This window comes from Labrus bergylta, chromosome 14 (genome assembly GCF_963930695.1).
Source record: "Labrus bergylta chromosome 14, fLabBer1.1, whole genome shotgun sequence".
In the NCBI taxonomy this organism is placed as follows: Eukaryota; Metazoa; Chordata; class Actinopteri; order Labriformes; family Labridae; genus Labrus; species Labrus bergylta.
This window is the reverse complement of record NC_089208.1, coordinates 6,797,931-6,818,323: the sequence shown is the minus strand read 5'-3', so window position 1 is coordinate 6,818,323 and position 20,393 is coordinate 6,797,931. Positions and strand designations below refer to the sequence as shown.

General features: G+C 43.1%; 1 protein-coding gene across 3 annotated transcripts in view; it reads right to left on the bottom strand.

Annotated features, from left to right (window-relative positions):
• Nucleotides 1–20,393, bottom strand: part of sipa1 (signal-induced proliferation-associated 1) — a 37,338-nt gene that overhangs the window by 3,048 nt on the left and 13,897 nt on the right. For 2 of the 3 annotated variants that reach the window (XM_020646189.3, XM_020646191.3), the window contains exons 2-15: nucleotides 16,009–17,617; nucleotides 14,652–14,776; nucleotides 14,363–14,551; nucleotides 12,970–13,144; nucleotides 12,541–12,644; nucleotides 11,584–11,741; nucleotides 10,623–11,232; nucleotides 9,490–9,764; nucleotides 8,314–8,727; nucleotides 5,526–5,652; nucleotides 5,309–5,432; nucleotides 4,091–4,189; nucleotides 3,375–3,441; nucleotides 1,436–1,514 (exon numbers count right to left, since the gene is read on the bottom strand). In XM_020646189.3, the coding sequence (XP_020501845.2) occupies nucleotides 1,436–1,514; nucleotides 3,375–3,441; nucleotides 4,091–4,189; nucleotides 5,309–5,432; nucleotides 5,526–5,652; nucleotides 8,314–8,727; nucleotides 9,490–9,764; nucleotides 10,623–11,232; nucleotides 11,584–11,741; nucleotides 12,541–12,644; nucleotides 12,970–13,144; nucleotides 14,363–14,551; nucleotides 14,652–14,776; nucleotides 16,009–17,104 (3,642 nt within the window). In that variant the 5' untranslated portion in view covers nucleotides 17,105–17,617. Of the gene's footprint in view, nucleotides 1–1,435; nucleotides 1,515–3,374; nucleotides 3,442–4,090; nucleotides 4,190–5,308; nucleotides 5,433–5,525; nucleotides 5,653–8,313; nucleotides 8,728–9,489; nucleotides 9,765–10,622; nucleotides 11,233–11,583; nucleotides 11,742–12,540; nucleotides 12,645–12,969; nucleotides 13,145–14,362; nucleotides 14,552–14,651; nucleotides 14,777–16,008; nucleotides 17,618–18,369; nucleotides 18,559–20,393 lie in introns of those variants that run through there. The other variant, XM_020646190.3, reaches the window with a different exon arrangement.

The following is a 20,393-nucleotide window of genomic DNA, read 5'->3' as shown; positions in this document are numbered from 1 at the left end:
TAGTGGGCACACATAAATACAGAGCTTGAAATAAAAACAACACAAACAGTGTAGAAAAGCTCACTGCAGTGGGGAAAACAGAAACAGTAATTGTCTGAAGCGACAAACTCTAAATGACAGAGGAGTCTTTGCTTTAGGGTTTTATGCTGCTGAAAAGACTGACCAAGCATCGTATCCCCTGTAATAGATACAGGGCTGCACTTAATGATTATGTCATCTTTGAAAAATCTGTTTTCACTGTTCAATGTAAATAAAAGGACATTTTCCCATTACAAAAAGCTTAAGGTGTCGTCTTTAAATTGCTTGTTCTGTCAAAACAACAATCAAAAACCTGAAGATATTAAAACGCACTGTCTACAAACACAGAAAAGTATGGAAGCCCTTATTGGACATGCATCCATACATTTCCCCGTTTTCCCCTTCAGATTAGTTCATTTTAAATGTTTTCTCGGGCGACGAGATCTTGGGGGAAACAAATGGAGTTACTAGTCAGAACATGTTTAATAAAATGGATAGATACATGTCCATCAGGGCTTCGGTAGAAAAGTAGAACTTCTTGAAATCTGAGTAGCTGGAATCAGAGAATGTTTGAATGTTGCTATTTCAATATAACATACAAATGCTCAATTAACAAAATGATTCTTTATTTGATGTTTTTGCTGATCAAATAATCCATTTATAAACTAATTGCTGCACCACTAAATGTAGATGGTATCATCATTTTTGACAGTATGTAGATTTAAATAATAATGTGATTAGAAAAATATTTTAACAGATAAATTGAAAAATTAAAAAAAGTGTACTTGCAGTCCTTATGAGTGATTTAAAATAAATAGAAAAGGTTCCATTGGATCGTCATAAATAATATGTTTATATAATATGAAGAACACAGAAACACATACACCATTTACAATCAACAGTTCTAAACACAAAGTCCACTTGTCTAAAGTGGAGCGACTAACTCTACTCACAAGTGGTCTTTGTGTTTATTCTAACGTCCGACACATACAGTATTCTCCATTTCAAATAAACACCAATTACAAAGTGAAGTTGAGTTGAAATAGAATTAGAAAATACTAATGACAGCATTTGAAGAGTTGACATAAATACAATTTAAATATCATATTTGAATATTCAAAAAATCTACAAAGCGTCCTGTACAAATTTACAATCAAATGCTAAATAAATAAACAAGTGTTTGTTGTATTGAATGCCTGTAAGTCAGCTGTGATTGGACATGCTGAATGGACAGGGGGATTTGCACACGTAAACAACATGTTTGCATCAGAAAATACAAGTTGTCTCGCTCCAGAAAACAAAAAAAAACAGAAAAAAACAAAAAAAACTGAAATACTTTTTTCCTACCTGCTGACTCTGCCCTGGAGCTCACTGAAAAATATATTACAGAGACAAACATTCATGAAAGTCAAAGCACCTTTTGCAGGTCATCCTGCAGCTTCTTCAGCATGGCTTCCAGCTGCGACACTTTCTCCTCTAGGTGGCCTGGAGAGTCACTGCAACAAAGATACGCAGTCACACTTCGTCAGGAAGCCAGCACACAACTTCACAATTTCAGCAATCAAAGTTTAAAACAGAAAAGAATCAACTAGCTGAAAACAAATCAAAGAAAGTCTTCACTGGCTTTACATTAGTCAGTTACAACCGCTCTCATCATCTCATACAGCTTCAACTTTCCTATTTGCTGATTGGTCGTTGACTTGTGTGTCACTGTGGCAACCTCACAGCTCCACAGAGTCCCTGCTGTCTTTAATGTAACCTGTTATTCTCACAGATCAATTTACAGTAATTGCTAACCATTCTATTGGCATCCCATGATGCATTGCTTCTGTCCACAGATAGGGACACATGCGGTCTCCTGGTGCTATAAAAAGAATAATGAGGGGCGCAGTGGTTAGCGCGCACACCCCATGTATGGAGGCTGTGGTCCTCTAAGCGGGCAGCCCAGGTTCGAATACCACCTGTGGCTCCTTTTCCCGCATGTCATTCCCCACTCTCTCTCCCGGATCCACTGTCCTGCCTCTCCATTAAAGGCACAAAAAGCCCCAAAATAAATTTAAAAAAAATTAAAGAAAGAATAATGAAGCTTTAGAAAGAAAATGACATAATACAGGACCGTTCCTGATCAAATTCTCAGCTAGTCTTGTTCCTCTTAAATATATAAATTTAGTTAACGAAGTTGATAGTTAAATATGTATTATTAGTATCTGTCTTTGCTGTCCTTGTGTTTAGCCACTTGCTTTATTAATGTACGTGTACAATTACGTTAAATCTCATTTGAATGATTAGTCAGAGTCTTGTATCAGCACAGTTTCGGCAGATCTGTTCATCATGAGTCTTGTGTTGCCCAAGATTTGTGCCTCTTAAAAGGACGTTTTTTTTCTTGACACTGTAACTTTGCTAAATGTTGCTTAGTGCTGCGCTCATGAAGGATCAATGTTGGGTCTTTATAATATAACAATGAGGTCTTTTATCTGCTCTTATGTAAAGTTTCTTGAGAAAACATTTGTTATGAATTGGCGCTATACAAATAAAGATGAATTAATTGGTTGATTGATTCCAGATTGGTTTACAGCTGCTTCTTCCAAGTTATCCAAAAGTGCTAAAACTCGCTGACTGTATTTTTATACAGTCTCAGAATATAATCACAGTGTCTCTCTGTCATTCGGCTATGAACAGAGGTAAATACATTTTCAACAGATGACATATTTATTTTTCTAATGTTGTGATAATTGTTACAATAAGAACATCTTGGGGAACAGTCCAGTTTCACACAAACATACTCCTGCACAGAGCTGTACAGCACACTGAGTACTGCAAAAGTGCCGGAGCCTCATTGGTGAAACAGTCATCAATGCTGACCTCTACAGTACGAGTGCATGATGACATAATAGAAGTGAATAAAAACAGCAGACTTGGACTGATAACAAGCTTTACGTCGGTGTTTGCTCATTTTTTTATCCACACATTTTCTTTTGATCAACAGTTTAATTTTTTTCGACGCAGCCTGGAGGAGAGGAGTAAGAACAAATAAGGCAACACGGAGCTAAAGTAGATAAGAAAGTAAAACAAAGTGGAGTGGGAGTTTTACAGAAAGATGACAATGACAGTGAGTCAGACATGATGCCTGTATGTGTGTTGGAAAGCTCAGAGGTGCATCACTGAGTCAGCACGAGGAGGAGGAGAGAAGGCATTACACTGAAACAAAACAGTCATATGTAGCCGATAAAGTATGAAGACTCAGGAGAGGATTAAAGAGCAGAGCGGAGCAAAGGGATGTGTGCCATAGTCAAGACTAAAGAAAACCTAGAAAAAAAACGACAGTCTTTGCTTCACACTACCGTAAAGCAACCCACCTGTCTTTTGAGTCTTTTAGCTTGCCGTCTGTCTGGTCAGCTCCGCCTTGGTCTCCAGCTTTACGGTCTTTGGGATGAGAAATGATCCACATTAGTGTCAATATTTACACACAAATACAAGAACAGGTGATGGAGATGAAGTCTGGAAGTGTTTAGAGTCACTTGTGTGTAAAAAAAAAAAATTGTCCGTCTTTTCTTTAATAAACGCTATATGTGCAAAAGTATGATGACACCTGAAGATTACACATCGAATAGCTTAATATCTAATTTCCTGCTCTTACAGCCTGCAGTCTTCTTGTTTCATAACTATGCACAAGATTGCAGAAACAAGCAGTGCACAAATATATATTCAGTCACAAGAGCACAGGTGATAAATCGACATCATCTCAAAGGTGTTTAGTCTGGTTTAAGGTCTGTGCAAAACTCAGATCCTTATGGGTTTCACTTTTTTCATATGGGAAAAGTAAACTTGAAACGCCTACAGTAAGGTTATATTTCAATTTTATCTGAAAATATCATAAAATCTGAAACAAGGGACCCAATCCATGAAAATCAGCCTCAAACAAAAAGTATAGAGCCAGCGGTGTCAACAGACTTTTGTTCATGTTTTGTTAAAGCAATGCATCCCTTTTCCACTCCATTAGAGGGAAAACATTACTTTATAAGATAATCGTTTGTACAGTAAATGAGGTGTGAACATATAAATAGTCCCTCACCCTCTCGTGACAGCGCCTCCAGGATGCTGCGGCAGGCCGTGGCCAGGTCAGCTATGGACTGCCACTCCTCCTCCGTCGTATCCGTCGTCTCTGAGAGAACTGAGAGAAAGAGAGAGGTTGAGGTGGAGCTCAAGCGTTCTTGTCTAAAAGCGTTCAAATATCATGTAGCAGCTGTGTCCACAATAACAAAGAGCCACCACCGGGGGGCGCTGCTGTGTTACAGCTGATCAAACTCAGGGCCAGAGGGTTAGGAGGACAAGTTGTGTTTACTGTCACATTCAGACAGTTTTCACTGAATTATGAATCTGACTTTGTAAGAAATGTTAACACTCACTATGCTGGAATCTAAGGCAGCACGACTCTGAAATACCGTAGGTGGAAAGAAAACTGTTAGACGAACAGAGATTGGGTTAAATCTTGCATGAATGTCTGATCAAAACATTTAAAAATGACATTAAGGATGCGTCAACTGCTCCTTTTTAAGATCTTTTAACGTTCAGAATCCCATCTTTGAGTTTAATAAACTGAAGTGCTTTCCATGACCCTGACACTTCCTTTGAAAGAACATGATTTCAAACAATCAGATGTATTAGATGTCGCCCCCACAAACAAAAAATCTGAAGAATCTAATGAGAGGATGAGCAGTGCGCTCTTCTGGAGCTTAAACGATGAGTCTCATAGTCTCAGCGGAGGCCGAGCAGATGGTGTAAGAGGGGCTCCTTGATTTGGGGCTGCCTAAAACTCCACCCCTCCCACCACCCATCTGTCCCCCTTTTATCCCGGGCATGGCAGGGGGTGGCAGCAGAGCAGGGGTGATATTAGATTAGTGGGAAAGGGGGCAGCAGAGATAAAAGAGGAGGGACAAAGGGGATGCAGAGGGGAGCAGAGGGAGGATAATGAAGAGAGGGGCTTTAAGGGCAGAGAAAATCTGGGGTAAAAAAAAAGGAATTTGAGGCTTAAATCACGCAGAGATGATTTGCAAACATGTGTAATTGTTCCGTTTTGGCTTCATTTAAGAGTTCGTGTCAGCGGCTGTGTGACAGAGGGGAGCTTTGTTTTGTGTAATCAGGGTCAGAAAAACCTCCTTGTTCTCTTTTTTGTTTCACACGCGGCTACCATGCCCTTTGTTTAGGGATTATAAATATTTTAATTACATTGATTTCATTGCAAAAAAAAAAAAAAAAAAAAAAGAAACAGCAGGAAAAGGGAAGTTCTTACTCTTGGTGATGGAGTTATGAAGACTCAGGGCTCGTGAGTTCCTTTCAGCTCGGTCCACACACGACAACCGGGAGGAAGAGTCACTCGCAGAAGCTCTGTCATCGCCAAAGTCGGCCGACATGAACTGGAGACACAGAGGAGAAACGACAGCGTCAAGAGAGGAGACGGCGTGCTGGGGAGAAACCAATCAGATGCTCTTTACGTCTCAGTCCATCACCTGTTCGTCCTCCAGGGGAGTTTTGGGTTTGACGGCCAGGATGAGATCAGGCGTGGCGTCTCTCAGCTCGCCCACATTGTCGTAAATGTGTCGGTCGCCCTTCAGCCCCACGTTGTCGTACACGTGCCTGTCAGAAGTGCAAAAAAAAAAAAAAAAACACACAACCTAAATCTGCTGTTGATGCTTTGTGACATTTTTTTTTTTTTTTTTTTTTTTCAATCTAGAGGTCAAAAACAGAAAGCAGCAGAAAAGTAATCTCTCCAGGAACGGCTTGGGTTTAGGCCTGATTGATGTTTGTAATTCTGCGCTCACAAAATGATCCGTCAGAAATATCATATCTGATGCAGTTTCACTTCAATTATTCAGTTCTGTGTCCTGTGACAATAAAAAGCAGTCTAATTCATTTTTTTGGAGAGCTGCAGAGTTTAATATCATCCTCATGAATATTTTCTTCATGCACAATTTCCTCCTCAAGCTGATGCCTTTTTTTTCTCTTTTTAGTTCTGGAGGTGAAACTAACCAGTGAGCCTGAAAACACACACATGTCCTGCTGCTCACATGTTTCTCACTTATTGGAGAAAGTTACTTTAGGAAGGACCTCCTTACTCAACAGAAAATAAAAGTGAATAGATAGAAATGCTTTGTCCTCTCTCACTTATTGTAGTCTTGTCATTTAACTTTGTTTTAATATTGAAGAGTTGAAGCTCTGCCATCCAGTGAGCGAGGTGTCAAAGGTTTCAAATGAAAAGAATGAACACCTAAGGGATTTTCTTTTTGTAATATTAAAGATTTTAATTATAGAACTTAGGCATTAAGTGAGCACACTTCGGTGACGCTCTCTTCCTCTTGTCCTCTCTCTCTCTCTGTGACTCGTCCTTTGCAGGAAAAGTGACGCACTGACTCAGAGATTAAATTGTGATGAGTCAGCTTCAGCTCGAGGATATTTTCAGCCATGTTGGATGATTTAGGAGCTCTTTTACCTGATGCTCTCCCAATGTGCAGCACTTACTAGAATAATTACAACACATTGCAAAGCTTTGTTTCTTTTTATTTGCTCTATGTTTATCTTTTTCCATGAAAGAACCAGTGAAACAAGAAAATTCTAAAGTACATGAACAGTTTCGTCATCCATTGGTTTCTAAAAAGGTGTTCTGGAAAGACTCTTGCTTTTTTTCTACAGAAATAAAGTTATTTTTCTGTTCTGTAGGAAGAGGGTTGTGGAGTGTGTTTTTTTATGACACGTGGACTCTGGTGAAGTTATCTGAAAGGCGTGCACCTGCCACAACCCTTACACGTCTCCACTCCATCTACCATTCTGTGTTAAGATTTATTTCCCGGCGACGCCTGTGATAAACATCATTGTGTCTTGTACAACAAGGTTGGGTGGTTCTCTCAAACAGAGACGTGAAATGCATTGGAATATTTATTATTTATAAAGCTCTCGTAGGAAAATGACCATCATACTTAACAGAACTCATACATTCCTCAAACCAATCACCACTGAATGTTCATCGAGTCGGATCAGAACTAGGAAAGTCTGCTTTTTCTTAGTCTGCAAAAGATACAACATCTCCTTTAGCGCAATTAACTTGTACCTTTTGGTCATTTTAGAAACCGAATTTTAAACCTCCCAACCTCTGGATTAAAAGGTTTCCATCCATCCATCCATCCATTATCTACATCGCTCTTCCCGTTCAGGGTTGCAGGGGGCTGGAGCGGATTTCAACTGCCATTGGGCGAAAAGCGGGGCACACCCTGGACTGTTCCCCAGTCAATCACAGGACTGACATACAGACAATCAGCCACACTCACATTCACACCTACGGGCCAATTTCGAGTCACCAGTTAACCTAAAGAGCATGTCTTTGGACTGTGGGAGGAAGCTGGATGACTTGGAGAGAACCCACGCATACACAGGGAGAACATGCAAACTCCACACAGAGAGGCCCTGTCCCGCAGGGATTAGAACCAGGAACCTCCTCGCTGCGAGACCAGCGCTAACCACCGCACCACCGTGCAGCCCCAAACAGAAGTTTCCTTCTCGCTTAATAATCTGAATAAATGTGAGACTTTTTCTTACACTCTTGATTGTCTCAGCTTCTTAGAAATGACTCAGTTTGTTCATTTTAGTGGCCTTGAATTCATCCGTCTGCTGGGTCTTTTAATGTTTTATTGTCTGTCTTTTAATTGATATTGTAATGACTTGATGTCATTGTCAATGAGGGTTGCCCCTCAATGATCTCTCAAGTATTAATTAAGGTTGAGACGAATGAATGAATGGAGCCCAACAATGGCTGTTTACCATATTGGAAATGCGGACTCCATGTATAACTTACGGCCAAGCAAGAAACTGGCAAAAAAGTGGAGGCGATGCGGGCCAATCGAATATCTTGGTGGCTGAAACAGGCCCATCTGGCTTTAGCTTGTTCATTCAGAACAATGAAAACAACCCAAAAGACGGCAAGCGTTTAAGTGCAGTAACAGAATGCAGCCAAAGTGAGGCCTAGCCTGTCAGTGAAATAAGCCCCGCCCCTTTTCATGCCCAATCATGCAAAGCTTAAAAACTGATGAGTTATGAAAAGCAAAAAAATCTAACCTAATCAGTTTGGAACAAAAAATAAATGTGCTGTAGAGATTTATTTCTGCTGTCAAAATGATCATTTTTAATTTGGACTTTAATGTTTTTGGTTTTCTTTGACACTCAAGGAACCCCCCTTTTTTTTTTTTCGCACTTCCGCCTTAGCTTCCATCTTTCAACACCAGACATTGTTGCTTGATCAACACTCACCCATCGCTTGTATCCCCGTAAGATGTCCTCTCCAATGAGCAGCTGCGTGTGAGCTGCGGGCCACCATTCTCCTCGCTCTGATTGGCTGGTTGGTCCTGCAGGGAAGTGGCCCGTAACAAAGGTAAGCTGGGCGGTATGAGGAGCGAGCTGTGACTCCTCTCACTTTGCCCCTTATCACACAGTTGCCCTTCGCCCTCCTCGGCCTCCATCTCCATCATATCCACTTCATCGACCCCGCCAGCCTTCAGCTTGTCCTCCACTTTCACCTCTTCCTCCTCCTCTTCTTCTTCCTCCTCCTCCTCCTCCTCTTCTTCTTCTTCCCTTTCATCCAGCACCCAGGCCTCTCCAGACTGATCCTCACCGGGTTTACACTCGGCGTCTTTAATGGCTTTCTGGTAGAGCTCAGAGAAACTTCTGCAGATCATAAAAAAAACAACAAACATAGTCGGAAGAATTTAATCGCCGTCTCTTTTCTTATTAAACTGTTGAGTCATGAATTAATGTCGACGCCAAAAACAAAGATTAGATAGAAAAAAAAAAGAGCTATATTTGTCTGCGCTTCATTTCATATTCCTTTGAAATCACAGTCTCCATTTTCCATGAAGACGTCTTTGTGACAATTTGCGCTTTGTTGTCACGGAACAAGCATTTCAGAAGTGAGTATAAATAAAGCAGGGGGAGTTCTCTGAGGATGATTCTGCTGCCAGCTTTGAAATGCATCTTTAAGGACAAGAACTGAAGAAGTGAACAGCTTTATTTGTTTGTTTTAAACGTACTTGTTTACTTTAACTTCTCTGTTTGTGCCGTCTGTCTGACTTCAGCTGGGTGGAGAGCGTGCTGGACGATGTGTGTCAGAGGGATTAAAGATCATTAGGGGGATTGATTAGTTGGGAGTCAGTTGTAGTGACACAGACAGCAAGCCGCTCAACACCGCAGAGCGAGCCGTGACACCTCTCGTGTTTTTCTACCGTCTTGTCCCACTAACCCGCTCCTCCTTACTCCCTTTTCAACCTCTCCGTCAGCCCCTCTGTGGGACATCTCTTCCCTTCCTGCAGCACGCTGTATACCCACGAGCCCCTTCTCCAGTCTTACTTTGAGTCTGCTGACCCAAACGTGCCCTTGTTAGCGCTCTCCCCCCTCCTCCTCCTCCCCCTCCTCCTCCTCCGCGTCACCCACCTGCGAGGCTTTCCGTTCTCGTCCGGTGGGATGACAGTGATGTGGATCTTGTGCGCGGTGCGGAGCAGCCTGGTCCTCTCCTCTGAGCTCAGGTGAACCAACGAGTGTCCACAGAGCCGCACCACGCGAGCCCAAAGCTGCAAGCCTCCGCTCTCGGCGTAGCAGAACCTCTGCAGGTCCGTCACGAAGCCCTCCTCGTTCATGAGGAAACCCGGCTGCCCGACCCCGTCGCGCAGGGGGGTGACCTCAAAAGCCTCGCAACCCCGGGTCACCAGCTGCAGGGGAGAAGAAGAGGAAATATTATTTTTCATTGCTGTAATGTGCAGTCTTACAAAAATGTATTATTGTCAATTTGTGAGTATATTCCAATATGAAAGGAGCTATATCGAATCAGACATGAGCAACCTTTAGGGGGTCAACAAATCCTGCAAAGCCTGCAAAGAAGCACGATTGAAAAGGTCCCGAGGAACTAATTTGAACTGTGTTTAAATCACCTGGTTCATTTGTTTGTAAGAGGAGGGGTCCTCTACAGTTAATGAATCCATACACAGAAGGTTATATACACTGTTTTCACATAAAGAGAGAACACATTTGTTTGTATTACCAGCACCAGGGTTAAGACAAAATATCAATGGGGTGACATATTGTGGTCCATGCTTATGTGATACAATAATCCCTTTGTGCTAAATATTAATATTTAAATTAAAACAGATGTCTCTACATAATGGGACTCACTGGGTCACTATGTTATGACTCCTCACAGTGGAGATTTTATATGAACATGAATGAGAATTAATTGGCCGAAAAATACACATACAGTAGGTAGGAGGTCCGAAGTTCTGTTTTTAATAAACTCCCATTAAAAACCTTGTAAAAGCATCATAGAGATGTTTTAAGGAAAATGAGAGATTAAGTGATTTCACTGGATTTAATTCACCAACTTGGAAAAAATACAGTCTTAAAAATAGGTTTTGGCACATGTTGAGTTTAACTGATCAACATTTTGGTTTCTGATGAAACTTCTCAAACTGGCACCACTTCCAAGATATATATTGTGATAAATATCTAGAAAACGTCACGGTCATCATATGTTTTGCAATATCACCCATTAACTTCCAATCCCAATCACCCACCTCTAGTCTCTGCACCACCTCTTTGATGTCCTCCGCCTGGCTCTCCATCGCACTGATTGACACCGACTCCCCTCGCTCGTAGTAGATATCCAAACACGGCCCGCCGTCTTTCGCCTCCGTCACCGCCTTCCACCCGATGACATCTCGACAGGAGCAGTTAAACACCACCCTGCGAGTGCACCTCTCTATGAGCACCACTGACTCGGCGGACACCCCCAGCAGACAGGGCAGCTTGTGCTCCCCCACCTCGCAATCCTCCCCCCCGCTGTTGACCATCACGGCCCACACCAGCGCCCCGGCACTGTGCAGCTCGGCCCCTTTGGCGCCCTTCAGCTTGTCTTTGCGCTTCCCTCCCAGAGAGAGCAGGGGGAATTTGGTGGAGGAGTCGATGGGCGTGGTGGTGACGTAGTTTTCCGCCAGGTCCTTCAGGTACTCCTGCCGTGTGCGCGTGGCCATGGAGCGAAACTTCTCCGACTTCTCCGCAGCGTTTTCAGCGTTCACCGCCTTCGCCAGGAGAAAGTCTCTCAAGGCGGGCGAGCGAGGAAAGCGGGCGCCCTTAGGGAACAGCGGACCAAACAATGGCATGTCTTTAGAGCGAGTCACAGCCACCCTGAGAGAGAGAGAGAGAGAGAGAGAGAAAGAGAAGAGTGACAAAGTAAGAGAGACAATACAGCAGAGACTATTTATTTCCTGTTGTGTAATACTCTCTAGAACAACAAACATTGACACTGAAGATTCTGCAGTGATGTAAACTCTTTGCTCGCTATGAACAAGTTTTATGTAGTTTCATTAAAGAAAGGATCTTTCATAACATTTTTGAGATCATTAATATCTTATGGCAGCATTAAATGGCAGCATGGCCATGACGACTCGTCTAACAAATTGTGTCAGGTCTCTTTTGGAGCGTGGGAAAAGATTTGTATATTTTGAACTGAGGGCAACAGATTAGATGATCACAGACCTGTAGTAGGTGTTTTCGGTACAGGGCTCGTGAACCTGTATGATGATGAAGACGTGTTGGAAGTGGGAGCGGATCGACTTTGGCGTGAAGGGCAGGGCGCCGGGCTCCTGGAACACGATTGTCACGATGTCGTTACCGATGTGTCGCTTCCTCAGCAACTGACAGAGCAAGGAAAAGACACGTTTGTGTACACATCCATAGCAACAACCAGTGAGGCTCAAAATGAACAATAATCAATATTCAAAGAGCTGCGGTCAAAGCTGTCATTTCAAATAAAGGCTGTCCCTTTTTAAAAAAGCAAGCGTTGATGTCATGTAGCTAAAGCTGATGAAATAACACAAGCACTAAAATAACCAGATTGAACTCAAAAAAAGCTTAAACTGCTGCTGCTTGGATCAGAACACAATCTTCAAAAATGACTGTACACAGTCTTGAAAAATGTTTAAAAAAAAAAAATGTATTACATAAAACAGAAGATTTCCTGAAGAGAAAAATGTTGGAGAAGAAAAATGGAGCTGAAACTGGATCACAGAAGCCCTAAGACATGATAAACTGAATTATTCAACTGAAACTAACACGTTTTGAGCTGTCACCACCGAGAAGCAAACTCAGGTCTTTAACACGGCTATGTGTATTTTAAGCCTACCCTTAAATCTATTTCAACATTTCATGTCTAATGCGTACAATAAGCAGACAGGCTGGAGTGAATGCCTTCGTGGTGGGAGTGAACACTGGGGGGCAGGATTTTTATGTCATGCTTGTTGCGACGCACAGAAGCTCCTTCTAAAGCGTCTATCAAAGCCCGTCTGTACCAACAGAGATGCAGGTTGTAACAAGACTGACACATTTCTATAGGATTAAAGCTGAAACATTAGAGAACGTTATCCTTCTGTGTGCACTTTAGATTTTGCAGCAGAAATTCAACACAAATAAAAAACACCTTTGGGTTCATGTTACCTGCTGAGTGTTGTTGGCTGTGTAGGGCAGCATCGTGGACACATGGAACATTATCTCGTAGTCCTGGTAGCGCGTGTAGAGCGAGTGCGTCCCAGTTGAGTCCGCTGCATAAGGAAAAAGACGCACACGTAAATACACACACGTCGCACACAAAGAGATTAAGCAAAATCCGTCAACGTCTCTGAATGGCAGAATAAACTCAAGCTGTCAGAGTCGGGGTGAAATGTGTCCTATTTACTGTCTCTGCTGCTCACTGAAGAGAAAACAGCTCGCCGATAATCAGCAGTGACTATGCTCTTTTACAGGCATTACTCAGATTACATGAGGCGAGATAGCAGCTATCTCAGGCTTTCAGATGCCCTTCGGATAATGGCGACAAGGTGAGATCCAGCCAATAGATCGGAGGCATGGTGTGTGTTTTCAGCTCACTCTTGTTGTCCAGCTGAGCTCGGTATTTCTCCCAGCCCTTCAGGCGCACCCGCTCCCCGAGCAGATCCAGAAACTCCTCGAACGCCGGCCCCGAGCTCTCGTTATTGTACATGTCCTCCTCTGAGCTTTGCCCGGCCCGGCAGTACATCACGCCAACCTTTCGCTGGAAATTCAGCTGCAATAGAAGACGGAGTTTATTATTCATTCATAGCATCCTCTGGAGGTTACAGTGAGGATTTTGAGATGTAACTTTACAGCTAGATATGGGTTTTTTTTTTTTTGAGACAGCAAGCATTAAACTATGAGCTCTGTTAAATTATTTCAGCTTTTTAAGCCAGAGTTCAGATTCTTAAATGATTCAAAACCAGAGTTTATGTTGATCTTTTTTTGATCTTTCACTTTTGAAAACTTGAAGGTTTTAATGCCTATAAGGTTTTAAAGATGATCTAGTTTACTCATTTTAAGTGAGGCAGATTAAGCCCTGAGAACACATGCCGTTAGTTTGAACACTTTGAATTATTAACTTAACTAAAGATGGACAAATGAATCATTGATATACAAAAAAAAAAAGAAAAACGCTCAAAGATTTCAAACAATTTCAGATAAAAGGAACCAAAAGAAAACACAGACCACAGAACATGTCTTGCATTAAAACAGCGCTGTAGAAAACAGTTCAAATGAAATCCAGACCAACACAAGGGACATCTTGGACTTTTTACTGTGCAAAAAGTGTTACTCATTAAAATGTAACATCATACAAAAAATAGGAGAAATGGTTGCAGACGTAGAGGACAATATAGCTCACTGTTTAAACAGTATAAAGTAACTCCCCTGTCCTTGAAGCCAAATGCAGAAGTGCAAAAACTCTAGTTCCTCGAGTGTCAGCTTGAGGTTGGCCAAACCCAACATTTAAATGTCCATTTTGACAGTAGAAGTTTACATGTTTACAGTCTGGCACTAACAAAGATTTTGCTACTATTGCTCAGTGTCTTTAATGGGACACACTATACGGGGGGGGGTGACCTTTATTAACTCACCAATTTTTATTTTATTAATGATAAGTGTTATGCATAATTAGGAGCGTGACGTCCTCAACAAGCTGCTGCATTGTGGTGGTTTGTCAGGAGGCTTAAGCCCCGCCTCCACTCCAGCTCTTTGCCTGTCAATCAGTTGACCGAAAGTTTACATGAGTCCGTATATCCAATATGGAGACCGCTCTGGATAGGCTTTCCAAAAGCCCTTCAGAAACCAATGAGTGTCACTCAGTCTACTTGAATAATATTTACTACTTCAGCTCCACCTCTTTGTCTGCTTTTGTATTAGCCAGTAGTTAGATGGAGCCATCTCCTCCAATATGGCAGTCTTTAGTGTCAGCAGATGTTTTCTTACTCACCCCCTGTTCGTCGAGCTTCAGCAGGGTGTCTCGGACCTTAGGGGAGTTTGAAGCTAAGCGCAGGCAGTGCAGGTTCAGCTCAGGCATGATGAACTCGAGCAGCCTCTTCGGAGACAAGCCTCGGGGGGTCGTGTGTCGAGCGGCAGAAGGCACTGACTCCTCCAGGATGGAACCTCGCAGTGTCTTCATCTGAGGAGACAAGTCACAGTCATCACATCCAGCCGTGTCCATTTTTTACTCTCACCGAACGAGAGGAGAGCTTTGAAGAAAGAGGAAAGAGCTGGTTTACCTCGGTGGTGCGAAAGATGATTCTGTAGTTGTACTGAGCGCCGCTGGATCCTTCCTTCTCCTCGCGACGGAAACTGATTGCAACTGGCCCGAGGCGATCATCCATACCGAAGAAATTCTGGTGTTCTGTGATGACAACAGAGTCACATGAGCACAACTGTGAAGAACATGAATGGTAGTGTTGCACGAGGACATAAAACTGTGGCCCACTTAGAATTCAAATACGGTGCAGATAAGGCACTGAATGAAACAAATTAGGGGGATCCTATATTTAACTTTCAAAATATAGAATATACAAGCCAAAATAAAAAAGATGTATTAATTAATGTTTTAAAAGCTTTTAAATAATTAGCCAAGGGACAAATCATGTTGTTAGTGTATGTGGGTCTGTTATTTGTAATGGTAATGAATTAAAATCTGCACTATCCTTATTCAAGAATTTTCTATAAAATAAAACAAATAATAAAAAAATAGAAAGCCAGAGTACAGCAGGACTGTTGAGCCTTTAGCCTGGAGTCACCACACCAAATTCACAAATGTCATTTATTCTGTAAACTTCAGATGGGAGTTATAAACTGTCCCAGAGCAAAATACTCCTGGATGCAACGACCAATCAGAGCAGCATAACATGTTGGACATAGCTTTATGATGCCGGGCTGGGTACACAGTTCAGACATCCATTTTTTTTAAAGGTTTCAAATTCAATGTTGTACACTATTGGCATGACAGGACTGAACAACATCCAGTTTGTTAAACACCGACAACATGTGAGAATCAGGACGTTCCACATCATCAGCAATCTTGGTTATAAGAAACACCGATATGAAACTTAAACCCACTCAATAGAGAATGATCTCAGAGATTTGCCAGGCTAGTTTTCCTCAGCGTATGACAGACGGGGCATACTCAAAAGGTAAATCTGTGATGTCTATTTATACAGCAAAACCAAGAGGCAAACTGTAAATGAAAACACACCCAGGCTGTAAGTTAAAAGAAACATACTTCCTCATTCCTTACTGTGAAGAAGAAAAAGCTCACTTATATTTTTTTTGAACAGACCTTTTCTGTTTTTTTAAGATCATTTTTTGACCTTTTCCTTCATTTGTTGGGACATACGATGGCGTGAGAATATATGGGGACGAGAGAGCAGTAATGACATGCACCAAAGGGCTCCTGAGGGTCGTACCCAGTGTGGTGAGGATTAGGCCTTTTGTACATCAGATGTGAACTCTGACCACTGTGCTTAACGGCCGCCACAAGCGAGACAGACTTGATTTTAATCGGCGTGATATGACTCCAACACTGACACGGAATAAACAAAGTCAACCAGAGCTAAAGACTCCTTGTGCTTCACGTACCTTTCATGTAGAAATATTTGCGATAGTAATGGGCCCCCAGGTCTGCGTGCTCTATGAAGTAGTTGCTCTTGCCCTGCTGTTGGACATGACTCTCTCTGGGCTCCTCCAGGACTGACACCGCATCGTTGGGCGTCCGCAGACTTGACCTCTCCTGGGATCTGCCCAGACCCACCTGCTCCTCTCCTCCAGTCTCATTGCGGAAGTGCGGGCAACTAAGCAGGAGCTCGTTATCGTTGCCGTCGCCTTCGTCCAGCAGCAGCGACTGCTCGGGGTCGTCTGCGTTCCCCCCGTTGCCTCCCCCGCCCTGTGCGGGTGAAGACGGGGTGGCCTGGGAGAGGGGCCTCAGCTGGGAGGCAGCAGAAGCCCCGGATGTGATGTTCTTTTTCCGTCCGATGCTGTCCCGGTTCGTGGCCGCCTCTGTGAGGTCAAACAGGATGCTCTGAACGTCGTAGTGGGCAAAGTTCCTCACCCAGGCTCCGCCCCCGATGTTATCATACGGGCCTGGTTGGGGGATCTGAGGGGGCACGGGTTTGCTCTTCTTACCCAGACCTTCAGGCTTCGGTGGCTTTGCAGGTTTTGGGGAGTCCCCCGTGGAAAGAGACAACCCCCTAAAGAACCCGTCAGGCTCTGGAGGATTTCCCTGCAGTCCTAAAAGCAGGAAAGGGTCTTTGAAACGGAGTTGGTTTGGACTCAGGGGCCCCTGGTCTGCAGAGATTCCCTCCAGCAGTTGAGTCTGTCTCTCCAGTGAGGACAAACTGCCGTATTCCCTGTGCAGACCCGAGTCCCCCTGAGCCCCCACACCTGCTTTCTCGCCAACCACCCGAGCTGCTTTGCCCCCAGCCTTTCCGGAGGAGTCCAAGTCCCCTAAAGTTACATCGCTGTTGCTTCTCTGCATGATGTGACCCCGGCCCACGGATCGAAGGGTAAGCCCTACACGGCTCGGGGTGAGGCTGTCTCCGTCGGCTCCATCGGCCTCCCTCCTGGGCGGCCACTCCACCACACTGGCTTCGCGTTTGTGATCAAAGTTAACCGTAGCAATAGGCGGCCGCATGTTCTGACGGCGGAACTTGCGGATGAAGAGATCATCTGACTGCATGGTGCCCTAAGAAAAACTGACTCCACTTTCTGCAGCGTTTTTTTTTCTCCGGCGCTTCCTGTAACTCCCAGTTAAATCTGTGTCCTGGTCTCTGTGGCGCTGGTGTGAAACAGGAGTGCTGTGCAAGAAGATGAAAAACACAGCCGAGCGATAGCAGCAAATACAGAACTCATTCACACCACTTAAGACGCCTGAACTTTCTCAACCCTTTGGAGCTCCCATAGACGTCTGTGTGAGGCGCTGAACAAGTCAACAAGTCCTTAACGAGTGACAAGATTTGAGAGAATACGTATCATAGTTTTGCTGCAGGTGTACGCGTGTGTGTTTTGGTGGTGTTCCAGTCGTGGGGTGCTCCTTCCTGCAGGGTAAGGATGCGAGGGTCATCACTGGAGCCTGACTTTGTGTCCTCTGTGTAAGAGAGGCTCTGTCTTTATAAACCCTCCTAACATGGCATCTATTCGTCTGCACTCGTCAGTGCCTGCTGCTTCCCTTTTGCTCTGGTCCACTGGCCACCTGCAGAAAAAAAAAAAAAAAAAAAGGAGAAGAAAAGTATTTGTTTAACACTATCTTTCACATTATTCAACCACATTGCCATTTTCCTCATCGACAGCTTTATATTCAACCCCATAACAGCTTGACGGTGAGTGCACAGAATCACTTTGTAGCAAAAAAAAAAAAAAAAAGGCTTCGATAAACAAGCTCGAAATGCCAAAGAATGAAGCGGTGAGCAGGTGTGACGTGTGTTTTGTTGTTGAGTAATGCCTTGTGCCTCTGCTTTTCTGTTTTCTTTCATTATTACTCTTTCCTTTACACACTTTCCGTTCCATAGTTTCCAGAAATAGTATCATAGCGGACCAAAGGCTCACCACGTCCAGCCTGCACACGCTCACAATAGACAGCATTAACACAGGGGAGGGGGGCCTTCCTGGCTCACTGAGTGTGTGCCAACATGCAAGAGGAATAAGTGTAACAATCTCTCACCCTCACACACACACGTTCACACACAAACACACACGTACAGTTTTTTTTGTTTCTTTACTCCTGCACCAATATTTAAAAGAATACATAAATAGCAGCAACAGAATCATAAATAACTACAGATCAATTATTTCTGATCAGCTGTGGAGACGGTTTCAGTTTAGCCATGTCAAAGGAGGTTTAGAGTTACTAATAGAAATGCAAAATTGTTCCGTAGAGTACAAATGTGTGCTTCCCTTTTTTAGACGAAATACAACTCAGTGTTAAAAGTTTTGCAAGCAACTCACCAACAAAAATGTTTTTGTTTCACGTAAAGATCAGCCAGTTTCGGTCCCCCATTTGTTACCAAAGCCCGGTCTTTGACCAAACTGACGTCAATCAACCCGAGCTGAAACCTCCGTCGCTCTCAATAAGGTACAAGGCTTCTTCCTGTCTAGCTTTTTTCTCATGCATCTCGTCTCTCGCGCCTGCAGCCTACAGAGCAGGTGCAGCGGTGCAGAGCTGCTACCAGAAGAGCTCCACGCACACACACACACACACATACACACACACACACACACACAAACTGACGACACACACACACACACACACAGGACTCAACATAAAAATGCTAAAAGTGAGGAAGTCACAAAAAAATCATTGTTTCCCTTCCTTGTCCTCACACTTTGTCTCGCAATATATCAGCGAGACGTTTGGCTGTTACAGGACTTTAAAAGGTCTGTTTAAATATACATGATGAGTAAATGTTTTCACCATCAGAGGTCATAGGAAAGTTTCAATCCTGTTGTCGAGCTATGTTTATGTGGATTGAGGTTTTCATCTGCAGCTAAATCATCTAGAAAACACTGGGTGACATTTGAGTCGGCCACTGTTAGCAGGAAGTGTTGCTCACAGCAGTGAAGCCGGTTTCTCTCAAACCTTTGTGTTCATTCAGGGGGTGATAAGATCCAAAGGGGTTGTATTAGCCTTGGTAGCATGTAAATGCTAAATGGGCTTGAGTAAAGCACTTTTTCTAGTTTTCTGACTACTCAAAGCACTTTGACACTGCAGGTCGCTTCTACCCATTCACACAGTGACGGCAGAGGCTGCACTGTAACGAGGCCATCACCCCATTCATACACATTCAAATGCCGCTAATGAAGCAGCCGGAGCAACTTGGTGTTAAGTGTCTTGCCTGAGGACACATCGGACATGTGGAGCTGGTGATCAAGCCACTGACCATCCAGTTAAGTGACAACCCACTCTACCACTGAGCCACAGCCACCCTCTAAGCTGTAATAGTTGAATGGTGTGTGGGACAGCATTTCATAACTTATAACACTGGCTTCAGTTTCCTGTTTTCTCATTATTTTCAATTATATCAGTGCAGGAAAACTGTTTCCAGCAGCAGACACTGAAGAGTGCAGACGATTGGATGAAGACAGAGCTTTTGCGGTGGAGCACTAAAAGATTTATTGCTTCATGTTTCTAACCATTTACATCAACAATAACATTAGGGGTGGGAATAGCAGGGTAACTCTCTATAGTAGTCACTACAATACAATGCAATACATGACCAAGGATAACGTTAATACCACGATACAGCGATTCTGATACATTGCAATCATATGATACATCATGATATCTGATTAACGGAAAAATACAAAATATCCAGCTGTCTTGTTCATCTTCTTTTATCCCACTGTCGTCTTCTTCTTTAGCATATTAACTTCTGATCACATTAGTCATGAAGGAGTGTCACAGTGAGCTAAGTTGGCTTGGATATCTGTTTAGAGCTTTGTATTCATTAAAAGTCAGATTTTTGGCACCAGCTATTCAGTAATTGTGATAATTTGATCACACTAAGCACATCCCCATTTAGTATTGCTTGCTAATACTAAAGCTAATGGCTAATGCTTGTTAAACTTTACATTTTGTGGCTTTATTGACTCCTTTCTATACTGTTTATAATGTTAATTTTGCTTTGATGTCTTAAATGTATGTATGTAGTTTACCTCAGGGAGTGCCATCGCACTTTTGCTGCACTGCTGTCTTGCATGTCAGTTTAATGACAATATCCCTTCCTATTCCCATGCATGCATAAAACACTGGTTCACATAGAGCAGTCTCTGTGTACTGTTAGAGTGACGGCACAGCTGCTGACATTAATACCCTGCTCATGCATGTGGGAGCCTTCAAATGATCATTATGCATGTGGGCACAAATGATGTTTGTATATCTGCAATCATCTGCATTGCTTAACAATGTCTTGATAAGTGTAAGCAATCAGTTTTCTCCGCTGTCTCGGAGTGGGAGTGCAGATTTTTGGCAG